This window comes from Rhynchophorus ferrugineus, unplaced genomic scaffold, assembly GCF_030347505.1.
Source record: "Rhynchophorus ferrugineus isolate W39M unplaced genomic scaffold, kcgeb_rfMv2 rfM11, whole genome shotgun sequence".
Lineage (NCBI taxonomy): Eukaryota > Metazoa > Arthropoda > Insecta > Coleoptera > Curculionidae > Rhynchophorus > Rhynchophorus ferrugineus.
In genome coordinates this window covers 19997872-20012275 of record NW_027472590.1, presented here as the reverse complement: position 1 = coordinate 20012275, position 14404 = coordinate 19997872, and the positions used below count along the sequence as shown (strand labels likewise).

The following is a 14404-nucleotide window of genomic DNA, read 5'->3' as shown; positions in this document are numbered from 1 at the left end:
CAAAAATACTGATTAAAATTAAATAACTTTGTTTAAATTTATCACTCACTTTCTGTTTTAACAACGTTTCAATTGCGAGAAAAAACATTCACTTAATTTTAAGGAACACAAAATCACCACAAAATCTGAAATAATACTTCTTTTAATTAAATAACTTTCTTCAATAATCTTTTAACCACTCAGTTTCCGTTTTAAATCTAATGAAACAAATACTTACTTAATTTTAACGAACACTATTTTTTTACTACACTTTTGTTTTATTTTATATACTTTAAAAAATCTTTAGCCGCAGCGAGATTCGATCCTAGTCGGGTCTTAATCCGCACGGCTACCCGATGAGTTTGTTGGAATATATTTATTTGTAAAGTACATTACACAAAAATATTAGGCCTAAACATACTTCCTCGATATAAGCTTTAACCGTGTCATATTCTACGCCCCAAGGAACTCTCGTTTTTTTCAAAAAGGGAGGCAACATTTTCGTTAAGCCCACTTATATAAAAAAACTTTTATAATGTTTTATGATTGTCTACCAATTATAAGAGTGTAAAATCTACAGATATATAGTATTCCCACCAGGTATTACTTAGTATATAAAATAAAAACATATTTTCTTACATACATATTTATTTAATTTAAATCTAAAATAATATACACATGATCCATAAAAACTGAAAAAATTATATAATTTTTAGAGTAAAAAAAGATTAATAAATATTTTACAATATATATCAGATATAAGAAATATGAGTTACCATTATGCATATAAAGAAAAACTATGTAGTTGCTTTTTAAATTTTGGCGCGGTAACCGTGATATTTCCATACTGCAAGTTTCAATACCTCACATACACACTTTAGAAAAACTTAATATGTAATAAACTAAACTAATAAAGTAAACTGTATTGATGAAATTAGTTTCATAAGCAGACCTGTATTTTTCTCCTTCTAGTCCTCCACAATAAAAATCTAACAGCCATATTAAACATTAATAATTTAGCTACATCATAAATCTTAAGAGGTATACTTAACTTCACGTTTGGATATAATCAGTATTGTAAGAAATTCACTTGTCTAAACAATAGAAACCTAGTAGCAAATTTAAGTCAAAGTCTTTTAACAGGTAATATGGTAACAGTGTACTTATGGGGTGGGTGAGCAGATGTAACTGAAGATAAACACTATAGGTTCAACATTGGCTCAACTCTGACATAAATTTGCAAGAAAAAAAAACATAGACTTAAAAACGAACTAAAATAAATATCACAAAATAGTTATATCATGCAAGTTATGTGTTTATTGACGAGTGATCATTTATATTAAACAAGATGCCTACAAGAAGGAATAGAATAATAGTTAGTATACCTTTTTAAAGATACATCTAATCAGACATTTAAAATCGCTTCTTTTTATGGAAAGGCATCTTATTCAACTGTACAGTAATTAAACCGAATGAAAAAAAATAATTATAGGCAGTTGTTTTTAGTTTCTGTTGTTCTTACTTATGTTAGTTTTAGACATTGATTTGGCCCCACTGACTTTACTGTTATTAACTCAACTACAAATTCACCGTTTATACTAAAACAAAAGTACATCTAAAACACAGCACAATATCAGTAAGATAAGAGTGATTTTTAGAAAGTTATTGTTAATAGTAAATTCGAGAACAAACTATCGGTATTATTGTCACCTGCCAAAGAACATTTTTTTGTTGCCAGTGGTTTAAAGTACACCTAAAAATCAAAATAACTAAAAATACACATTTCTGCCGTTAGTTTCAATATGGTTCAGTGCAATCGTGTTTACGCAGTTTGCAGTATCATCAAAAACATAAGTTCGTGATGACGATACCTTCACATATGATTAGGTGTCGAAAAGAATTCTCACGGAAGCTCGTATTTGGCACTTCTTTTCGCCCTGCGCGCCTCCCTACACAGTGTTCTGCAAATTCCTAGCCATGCCTCTTCATAACCATCTTGTTGTTGGGAACTGCAAGGGGTTGTGGAAGGTGAAGCACCTCGGGCAACTGTGTCGCACACCAGACGGGCCAGTCAATCGACCAAAATGCCTTGTGAAACATTCATGAGAGTATCTTTGAGTGAGCGAAATGATGGGCGATTTTCTGGCAGTGGAGCCCAACATTTTTTCATAACCTGATAAATAAATAAATAAATAAATAAATAAATAAATAAAAGTGTAACATAATTTTCTATAAAGAGACTCTTACGTCATAGACTTCTTTGTAGCAAGCTTTTGGTTTCTCTAGTATAATGCCTTTTTGAACTCTTTCAACAACTTCGGAATTTTTTAATCGACCATATGGCATCTTTCCACAAGTGAATACCTCCCACATCAGAACACCTACGACATTATTCATTGCTGCTCATTCTTTATTCATTTTAATAATCAGATTGAACTCACCATATGCCCATACATCTGATTTTGAGGAAAATCTTGTGTAATTCAATACTTCTGGCGGTGCCCACTTAATAGGAAATTTGGAACCTCCAGATGATGTATACTGATCATCCAAAACATATCTGGAATTAAAATATATTAAGTGAAATTTACATTTCTATATTTAATATAACATATATATTACCTTGCAAGACCAAAATCAGCAACTTTCACAATATTTTCAGTGCCAACCAAACAATTTCTAGCAGCAAGATCTCTGTGGATATAGTTATGTCTTTCGAGATATGCCATTCCTTTGCAAACCTATGATATAAAAATCCTTTAATAAAATATAAAAGTGTGTATAAAATGATGTTTACCTGTATGCACATATCTAACAATAAGCCTTGGTTGCTACTCAAGGATTGCTCATGTCTTCGTAAGTGGTTTAACAGAGATCCATGTCTCATATACTCAGTCACTATAAAAATGGGTCTGTTTTTGCTGCATACTCCATACAATTGCACTAAATTTGTATGTTGCAATTTTCTGAAAAATACAATACCACCATCTCAAATATTCTAACAACTACACTAATTGATTAACAAAAATATTTATCGATATGTGCTAATAAATATATGTGAAATATGATTGACATGCTCAAATCAGGAGGTAGTGCTTTACAAAACTTTATAGCTGAATAATCATGCAAACTTAATTCTATAAATCAACTAAATTCTTACGTCATAACTTTTGCTTCTTCAATAAAATCGTCTTCAGACATTGTACCCTCTTTCATCATTTTAACTGCAACGTCAATCGATCCTCTCCATTTACCACGACGAACAACGCCGAATTGTCCAGACCCCAATTCCTCAAGTAGCATTAATTCATTATGGTCAATCTCCCATTTATCTAAAAAATATAACGGTTATAAAATCGATATTAAAAGGACTATGTGCATGTATTTTATGATATTTACCATGACTTAGGCCAGCTGTGGCTGGAGCTGGTCTGTCACAAGGACTCGTCTTTAGTCTGGACGCTAATCCTCCACTGTTATGTTTGTGATAATTGATCAGTTCGGGAATGGAGTTGCAACAGTGCTTTTCGGATAAATAAAATTCTCCTCTTGAGTTTTGTTTAATATGATAATGTTTAACATGAGGATGAGGTCTAAAAGCATACATTACATAATGAAACTGAACAATGTACGTCTTGTTAAGATTAGATGTTAATACCACGCCCTATTGACATTTATATGCGATTAATTCTGTTAATTATCGATGCAGAAATCAATTATTGCGACTTTAACGCATTTTTTAGTTATTTCTTTAGGTGTAAACGAATAAATAACCAAGGTGTGCCTCTTGAAAATATTTAACGAAATTTACTATAATTGCGGGAATATATTGACTTTTAATAGCCTGGTTCGTTATAAAACTCCACTACAGTTATTAAGATTTTTTTCATTAATATAAACATATGCATTCAGCCCACAACAGCATATATCAACTGTATATGGTAACATTTAAATGAGTTTACTATTGATTATTGATTGTACAAAATACAATGATACAATTTTATTTTATTAGGTTAAACAAAGTAATCAATTATTTAAAATTTTTATATCCAAATACATTTTTGAAGCTTGAAAACTTCAATTACCATTATTAATTATCATATTTAATAAGAAATTAAGGGCATACAATATTAGTGAGGAATAATATTAAAAAATCTCCAGTCATTCTTCAATTAAAATCTTATAAACATAATATATTCTTTACAAATTTAGTTAATTGAAGTTCGATGAAGTGAATACTGAGTTAAAATAATATCATATCTATTCAGTGCTACTAATAAATTGATTTAATCGCGCTTTATTCATGACGGAAGGCACTACCTTTAAATTTGGTTAATTTTACATACTCTCTTTTATTAATTCGAACCGTCGATAAAACCTCAAGTATAAATAGAAATAGAACTGAACAATGGGAGTATCCTCTTACATTTTTGTATATAGGGATAACGTGTATAACCCCTTTGTTGAGGAATTCCTTACTACAAAGCAGCCTTCTTTATCTTCTTGCTTCAATAAGGATTCAGATCTCTGTCTTGACATATCGTTAACATACCATCTGAAAACAAAAAAAAAACAACATTAACCGGCGTTTTAGATGTGAATGTGGACGATACGATGATTTGTATATTTACAGTGTGGTCCTATTGGGATTTAAAATGTTCTTTGTTAAATATCAATCATTTTATTACATTATATTTACGTGTACTACTCTATAAATATATCTTTAAACGTTTATTTAAAGTGATATTGTGAAAATTGCGATATACTAACAATTCTATTTTAAGCACTTTGGGGTTCAAACTTAATTCATGAGTATTACGAAATTTATGAAAAAATTACAAAACTTTAGTTTTTTATTGATGATAGAGGAAAATTAAAAAATATATAATAGTGAATTCACGTCATCAAAATGTATTGCCTACCGCAAATTGCAAATTGTTTTAGAATCAGACAATATTTTCCTACTCGTTTTATTCTAATTAAAAAGAGACAATAATGTCTGATAAGTTTGAACATGTAAACCTGCAACCTGAACCAGCCTGTGCAAAAGCAGTCCAATTGTTAAAAGTTAAAAAAAAACGTTTGCAAAATTCAAATTCAAAATATTAATTAAAATAACTACAGGCTACAAACCGGCAAATGTTTTTATAACACTTTGCTTGTTTTGATAAATTTCAAATCTTATTACTTTGATGAAAATGCCGAAGCCAGCTTTGCTTTTAAAAGAATAACATTTTTAAAAGCATATAATAATATCAAGAAAGACTTATCTCAATTTGTGGCAAGATGATAATAAAAATAGTGTTAAGACAATAAAAGTTGATGGAAAAAGGTAAACGTTAAAATAACAATTGATTCAGGTATTATTAGTGATAACATTTATTAATAATTCAATGTAGACTTATTGTTCTTGTTCTTCTTAGAATTGTTGATTTGGATTGGTTAATAACACTTTTGGTTTGGATTAACTTGATCAGCTGCATTGAAGAAGAAATTGACAAAAGATGAAATCCCGAACAAATATTAGATAGATTGGAAATTGACAGCTTAGTTATTCACTTGAATTAGACTTATGATTCAATGCTGACAAATTCCAAGACAGGCGAGAGTGGAAACAATTAAAAATGATTATATAATTGATATACGATAACTGTAGCAAATCTTATTGTAGAGTGTGAAATATTGTGTATAGATATGCGTGTAATTGTACATAACCTAATGTTAGAATGTATGATATCAAAATGACTTGACAAGGAAACACCATCGAATGAAACAAGAAAGGTAAATATTCTCTCTAATGACAGTAAAATACATTACTTGGATATACAATTGTTAATTAGGTGAACTACACCTTCAGGAGATACCTCTATATAAGAAAAAACGCGCCTAAAACCCTACATCATGGGTGGCGTGGAAAAGAGTCCAATGTAAATATAATAAAACAACTCTAATCTATAAATTATTGCGGCTGTATAATTAATTGTAGTTTAAATTATTCGATAATATATGCATTAGTACTATAATGTTAAAATAAATTATGCCGGCTTGGTGGCGCAGTGGTAAAGGCGATGGGACTTTCATACTGTTGCGATAGCCGCGGGTTCGAATCCTGTTGGGGCATGGTCGTAAATTTATGTTTGTGATTGTTTAAAATTTGTGAATGTTCTAGACAAGAGTGTAAAATCCGACAAGGAAAATGATCCCAGTCACGCCAGTAACCAGGCTGAGTAAGACCAGATACAAGATAATAACATTTTTATTTGATTATTTTATTTAGACTAAAATTTTGTTATATTCCAAAGCCAAAATAAATTAAAACCCAGAGTTGATGTGGCAACATTGCGACGTTTTGAAGTCATAAATTGAGATGACGCAGGTTCATTGTTACTTTGGATATGCTACAGAAACGTAGCTAACATTAAAAATATGAATACAAATTATAATGTATTCCAGAAGCGATAACATCAATAAAATTACTAGGGTAGGGTATTTTTTTAAGCTCATATAGTGACAGACAATAGACAATGTACTGGTAGTATACATTAAAATTTGTATATGTGAATAGTAAAATCAAGGTTCTTACAGATCATAAAAAAATTGATGTGTACGCATATACGTTTAATAAGAATATGTAATGAGTACTGACACTGAATATGTGTTATAGTGCATGTATACAAGTACATAAATGCTACTAGATGAAAAACATAAAACTACAAGAGATGATTCCAAACATGCAAGGGACATTTAGGGACATTTAGGGCACATTAGAAGTGTGAAAATTGTAAATGCAAACGTAATACATCAATAATATATGAATGTACGTATTTAAATATATCGATGCTGTTACCTCAATATTGAAATATACAATATTTCATAAAAAAAATTGTACGATAAACAAAATCCGTATTTGCATTGTGATTAATTGTATTGCCAAACGAAACCTCTAATTATTATTACTAATGTTTTGAAGAATTTTGTAGACATTTGACAACAGTGTTGACAAGTACCAATACAAATCAAATTTTATAGACTTCTCTCTCTTTTTAACTATAGTAAAAGGAGAACAAAAAATCCGCTCCGAGTTTAAAACCAATGTTACATTTTTACAAATTGCATTGGGCTCTATATTCGACATCACCTATGACGTGCATTGGCTGTTTTATTGGCTGTATACGTCAAGTTTGAATTTTGGTTTACAACATTTGCCGGTTTATAATCCCTAACTATAATGACTAATGCTTTAAAGGTTTTGTAGACATTTGGCAACACGGTCTACTTCCACCAATTCAAATCCAAATTTATAGGCTGGTGCAGTTACATTTTCCGACGCATCGAATGTCTTTTTATCTAAGATAAAATTAGAAGGAAAGATCGGCTCCGGGTTTAAAACGAATTTTACATTTTTACAAACTGCAATTGGCAACATATTCGACGTCCTCACCTATGACATTAATTGCCTGTTTTATTGGACGGGCTATATCTATAGCATATCTACAATAGCATTGAACTCACTTCATCTCAATTTATGACGTCAAAATACCGCAATGTTGCCGTATTTAATTTTGACATTTATTTTATTTTAACATTATAGTACAACAGTCACGGCATTTTCAATCAGAGTAATTAATTATTAAGCAGAGATTTGAAATTTATCAAAACAAGTAAGCCGCCAAAACAACGTTTGCCGGTTTATAACCGATTATTATTACTAATGTTTTGAATAATTTTGCAGACATTTGACAACCGAACGACTCTTGCAGGCCTATTCAGTAGCATTGTATCTTTTTTTAACTATAGTAAAATGAGAAGGAAAATATTGTTTGGTATTTAATAAGCGAATTTACAAACTGCAATAGGCAATACATTACACATCGTAAATATCTGAGTTTTGACCACTGCTATTTTGAATAGACTATACTGTGTGTTACTAGTGGAATTTCAAAATGCCCTGTGTTAAATATAAATCGTTTTAGTAAATTGAATTAATGTGTGAATATACCTTTAAATGTTTATCTCAAGTGCTATTGTGAAAATTGCTAATTCTATTTTAAATTCTTTGGGATCAACCTTGACGTGTCAAATGAGATAATAATCGACACTAACAATTGCATAAATCATGTATTTAGATACCCCTTTTGGGCTCACTGCCTGGCAATACTCAATTAAGCTCGATTAATATATATTTTTAGTTCCTGATTTTGTTGTGAAATGTTTAGATATAACAGTATTTTGCAAGTTCAAAAGTTGTGAAGGAATGTGCTGTTACTAGTTGCAAAAAATACGGTTGGTTAAACGGTTCTTTCCCCTCTAAGACAGTCCGGCAATATTTTCCTGTTACTATTGTTTTCTGATAGTTTCCTTAGTTTTACACAATTGCAAAAACTAATAGTCTTCTAGATATGTTTAATAGCTATTAATATAACGCATAGTCTATTCAAAGTTTATTTAGTAATGCGTCGTGGATATTTGTGATGTCGAAATATTACAATGTTGCCGCATCAACTCTCAATTTTAATTCAGTTGACTTTGACATACAAAAAATTCTAATCTAAACAAAATTTTTACCAAATATAATTTATTTTAACATTATACTATATCTAAAAACTACAGTTAATTATACTGCCACAATAATTTATAGATAAGAGTTAAAACCTCTTATCACGATTGCTTTCAAGAATTTTGCATGTCTAACAGCTGGTCGCCGTCCGGTTGTCAGATGTACTCTAAATTATTCAAAATATTAGTTATAATTATTACAGGTTATAAACCGGCGAACATTATTTTAGTCATTTGATTATTTTGATACATTTTAAGTTGCTCCTAAGTGCTAAGTAATATATCATATTACTTTGTTTGAAAATGCCGAAAACAATAGATATTCAGGGTCACAAATTGATTGCAGCTTTAATAGGTTATTTCAAAAAGGAACGAGATAACGGAGGCCCCCTTTTGCCGGTAAATTCTGTTAGAGAGGTAATTATTGATGATATTAAATGATATAAGTCCCTACAATTTTATTGAAAATGTTTTTTAGCGGGTTGCTGCCGTGCTAAATATTACCTTGGGTACTGTGAACAATATCGCTTATAAAATGAAGAAAAATACGTTAGATTCACGCAAGAAAAACCGTCTACAAAGTGGGTGACAAATCTTGACCATCTTAATATTGGCTCTATTCGAGACCAAATATACGAAACGTATAAGAACAGTAAGTCCACAAACTATTTTATATATATAAACGTAATTTAATAAAATTATTTTAGAGAAAATTGTCTCTTTGGAAAGTATACATAAAAGAATTAGGGACATTCAGCTTTTTGAGAGATGTAAGACATCCTTTCATACACTCTTACAGGGCATAAGGTTTAAATGGTGTAAAGATAACGATGTTTAATGGAACTTCCGGGCATTACCTTAAAAAATTAAGTTAAAGGCATAAAATAATATAAGAAACTTGAATATTTCAAAATGGTTCATTGTGGCACTCTTGGCAAAACAGTAACAAAAAAAGAGTAAAGACAATAAAAATTGATGGAAAAGGGTAAAAGTTACAATAGAATTCAATTGGGTTTTGTAGGCATTATATTTCTTAATAGTTAATTGCAGATATATTGCTGGTTGAGAAGGACATTCCATCAAAAACTATTTCGATATGTGGAAGGAAGCATTGTCAACCATAACACCTTCGGTTTGGATGAACTCGATAAGACAAACAAAGGAAGTAATTGATAAATGGTGGAATCGTGAATATGTTTTAGACAGATTAGAAATTAACAGTTTAGTTTGAAATGGACAGTGAGTCGTAAAGTGAAAGTGACTGAAGGAAACTTAAAATTGAATATAACTGTAGAAAATGGTATTGTAGGGCGTGAAAGATTTGTGCGCACAGATATGATTGTAATTGTCCAAAATTAAACATAATCATTAGGTAAGAAAGTATGAGGAAAGAATGAATACTACCTACGAATCTAACCTACAAACTATTATACTTGTGGTCTTAATTGTAATTTTAAGTCCTTCGATAATATATGCATTAGATGTACTATAATATTAAAATAAATTATATTTGATAACATTTTTGTTCAATTATTTTATTTAGATTCCAATTCCAATTTTCTTCTATGGCAAAGCCAAACTAAACTAAAACTCAGAGTTGATGCGGCAACATTGTAATGTTTCAACGTCATAAATATCCACGACGCATTACTAAAAAACTTTGAAAAGACTATATATAACTGTATTCCATTAATTGGAGGAATTACGAATTTTGTACAAAAATCACTTTCCACATCTTGACTTTCTATTTACTACGTGAAATGTTTTACAAAAAATACTTCGCAGCTATATTTGCATTTTGTTGGGCTATTATATAACTTCATTGTTATACATCAGTACACATAATATCGCCTGTTGGGTATTATGTTAAACGTTAATTTAGATAAACAATAGCAAGTGTTCAGAGTCAGAGTCTACGAACTGACACGACTTTTACATCAAGGAAATTTTAATAAGAGAAAATAATACTTACTCGTATTGTTGAAGACCAAGTAATTCTTTTTCTTTGACATAGTTGCTAGGTATAAATCCAATGTTGCTGAAAAATAAAATAAATATAAAATAAAGCAACCATAATTGATTATTCAAAAAAAAACATATATATCGATATGAACATTTACATATTTTTGGAAAATATATATATAGTATATACAATATAATATATATATAGTATATACAATATAGTATATACAATAATAAACTCAACCATTCTGCTTCTCTACAGCTTAAAATATTTCACTTAACTGTTTTGTTTTAGTAATAGTATTAAAATAAGACTTAATATACCAATAGGTTTTTTTCGTCTAATAAAATTTCGATCGCCAGGTCCGTATTTACAATAAATAATACTTTCATTCGTAAACACAACGTTCCAAAGTTTGTTGATACGAGGGTTGCTATATTTTGAGCCTTGCAAATACTGAAGTATTGTTAGGCCCCATCTGACGTTTGCGATTTGAAGTTTGGCCTTTATAAACATAATCTTCTTCAGAACGATTTGTTATTGGAGTAACTTGTGTTGTTTAAAGTGACAACTGTGAAAGTTTTGTGTCGGTGAAAAGATGCAATTATCTTTCGATATGAATTATCAAGACAGAGCGATTTGTTACTTCGACTTCTGGCGATGAAGTCCCATCCTTGGTCAGTGTGAAACGTTGGAATAACGAATTTAATCGTGTCTCACGCATGTAAGTGGTGAAACATAGCATTGTAAACTAGTTTTATAAACGGGACGTACAAACCACTATAACAATAAAATATTTATGCAGTAAATTGAGCGTTCGTTATGAATTAGTTTTAAAAATAATCAGTGGAGGAGATCAAGCATTATTTTAGCATTCAACTTTAAAGGGGCCTTACCTTACTATTTAAAAGGAATCGATAAAAGACAATCCAACTCCAAGTCTTCAACAGTCAGTGAATAACCCGTAATCGTATAGGAATTAATATTTTGCTGCGTTTTCCCCTTGTTCTATTACATGTATTTTTAATTGTTGTTAACAGGGTAAAGGCATTGAACAGGACCATTGAAATATATATCTCCGAACATTTATTATGGATACTTAATATTGTATTTCCAACATATGCAACAGTTTTCTAGATAAGATATTTGAAAATAAAAAAGAAAAAGTCTACATACACTTAATCTACAAGATTAATTCAGAAAATAATTTTTAACAGAACCAGTAACCTTCGTAAACTAGAAGAGAGAACCTTTATAAAGGCAGTAATACATAATTTAAAAAAAAAATCAAAAACAGTTGGTATATTTCCTATAATCTGGTCGTCCAAAATGTCACCTACCGTCATTGAGTCAATCTTGAGCATTACTATGACGGGAATTATTAAGATATTGCATGGACATCTAGCTGTTAAAAAGATTTGTTCACTGTGGATCCCACAATTTGTAAAAGTAATGTAATTTGCAAAGAAATACAATCGCGGTGCGTCAAAAGCAAAGTGATGAAACTTGGATCTATGCGTATGAGTCCCAAATAAAACAACAATCGACTGAGTATAGGTTTGAAGAAGAAGAATAAAGAAAAGCGATTCGTGCGCGATTTACATATTTTGGGTTTTTTGTAGACTTTTGTAAAATATAGAGTTTCCTTTAACAATTAGGGTTTATCTGGTCTGAACCTACTATATAACGTGGACTCCGAACCATGGATCTCGAGTATTCGTTAAACTGTAGAGCCTGTGCGTTCGGGTTTTGTAATCGGGAATAATCGCCGGACGATCGCAATTTTTGACGCTGCCTGCCAGTGTGATAGAGAGCTGAGAGCATATTTTTAATAGCAAAAGCCATAAAAATTGGTTTTAAAAATGGAAGTCCAAAAGTAAGTATCCTTTGATTGTTTTATTGATTTTATTTAAATTATTTTGAATAAATTTATCAAAATAAATATTACATTTATAGAGAGAATTTAGTGATCAACTCTGCAAGAAAACATTTTTGGATATAATCCATTATTTCAACTAACGTTATGAAAATATATATATACAGAATATCAGCCACCAGCTAGAGGTAGTCAATTTATTAATAGACTTTGTCAGTCAAGAATAATAACAAAAGTGCATTGACTGGTAACAATTCGAACTATATTTTACTCGTTATATGTTTTATTAATAGCATCTATTTTAGGTTTTTGAAAAACTCCTGTTGAAAATAATAAAACCGATCATAATAAAATAGGAAAGAATAAAACCGATCGAGAAAAAACCTAATACCAACAAACCAGTTTGGGTTTATTAACAAGCACTCAACAGTTGATCAGGTCCACACAACAGATGTTATTGAAAAAGCCTACGAAAGTAAGAAATTATACTCAGCTATATTTTTAGATGTATCATAAGCCTTCAATAAGGTTTGGCATGAAGGCCTTGTTCATAAACTACAGAAAATGCTACCAAAACAACACACCGAACTATTAAAATCATACATTACAACCAGAATGTTTAGAGTCAAGCAAGAAGAAGCTTACTCTACAATAAAAGAAGCTAAAGCAGGTGTACCACAAGGAAGTGTACTGGGACCGATGATATATCTTTATCTATTCTACACTTGTGATATACCACAATTGGAAATATTACGATGGCTACATTTGCTGATGATACTGCGATTATAGCTATCGGAGGCAATAGTGAAGAAGCCTCACGAAAATTACAACAGGCAAGTGACAATATAAATAATTAGACACAAGCTTGGAAAATAAGAATTAATGAAAGTAAATCTGTACATGTGCAGTTCATCTATAAACAGACCATACAAGCACCAATAACATTAAATAACACTATAATTCCATATAGCAACAACGCTAAATATCTAGGAATGAATTTCGATGCAAAATTTCGGAAGGAACATATAAAGAAGAAAAGAAAAGAACTGGAATTGAAATATAGGAAAATGTACTGGCTAATTGGAAGAAAATCATAATTATCAGTACATAATAAATTCCAGTCCTGAGAAGTATTGTGGGTGTACGCAAATACTATAGGACTGATTACCTACATCCAGACCTTCAGATACCCACAGTCAGTAAAGAAATCAAGAGAATTGCAAGAGGGCATGAGGAAAGACTCCATGGTCATACGAATATTGAAATATTGCAACTATTGGATACAATCAGAACAGGACACATAGTCAAAAGAATCAAACATCTGATCTTGTGTAGTGTTGTGCAGTGAAGTGCATATATTAAACAATTCAGCAGTAACATGTATAAACATTTATTTCACCAGAGACTGAGATAGGGCCAATGGGTCCTCCTAGTATATACCTAGATTTAAGTTATCATAAAGACAAATTGTAGGTTAGACGGAAACGACTAGTAACAATATTTTTTTATTAATTAAATTAAATTTTTTATTAATTAAATAATAAAAAAATCTATTTTAGGTGAAGGTGAAGTCCTTGAATATACACACATGTGGGGCATAAATAAGAGATTTGTTACAAAAAATTGATAAAAGCGAAAGCGAATAAACTCAAAGATCAACTGACTGCAGGTGTAACTGTTGATAGGATTTAGCAGAATGCTAGAGTGGTAGAGAATAATACACTAAGGATAAATGTACTGACAAAAGTTGACAAATCGTTTCATGAAAACACGTAATATTAATTATTAGTAACACCCTAATGATCTAACGGCTACTACTCTCAAGGTAGAAAAGTGGAAGAAAGAACCTTTCTATTTAAAATCAAATAGGTAATGAGTTCATGTTTTGTACAGTGATGTCTTGACTAATAATTTAATTAACTTTTTAGATTAGATACAACTAAAAAGATTCGTAGTCATTCTAACAAGTAAATTGAAAAAATCTTCCATTTTCATAATTTTTTGCGGGTTATTATAACACTTTCCATGAA

General features: G+C 30.5%; 1 protein-coding gene across 1 annotated transcript in view; it reads right to left on the bottom strand.

Moving 5' to 3' along the window:
- Nucleotides 1-609: 609 nt before the first annotated feature.
- Btk29A (tyrosine-protein kinase Btk29A) overlaps nucleotides 610-14404 on the bottom strand; it is a 122167-nt gene continuing 108372 nt past the window's right edge. The window contains exons 5-13 of the mRNA XM_076417363.1: nucleotides 10508-10573; nucleotides 4406-4534; nucleotides 3379-3572; nucleotides 3140-3311; nucleotides 2777-2945; nucleotides 2602-2720; nucleotides 2421-2539; nucleotides 2227-2360; nucleotides 610-2152 (exon numbers count right to left, since the gene is read on the bottom strand). Of these exons, the coding sequence (XP_076273478.1) occupies nucleotides 2051-2152; nucleotides 2227-2360; nucleotides 2421-2539; nucleotides 2602-2720; nucleotides 2777-2945; nucleotides 3140-3311; nucleotides 3379-3572; nucleotides 4406-4534; nucleotides 10508-10573 (1204 nt within the window). The 3' untranslated portion in view covers nucleotides 610-2050. The remainder of the gene's footprint in view (nucleotides 2153-2226; nucleotides 2361-2420; nucleotides 2540-2601; nucleotides 2721-2776; nucleotides 2946-3139; nucleotides 3312-3378; nucleotides 3573-4405; nucleotides 4535-10507; nucleotides 10574-14404) is intronic.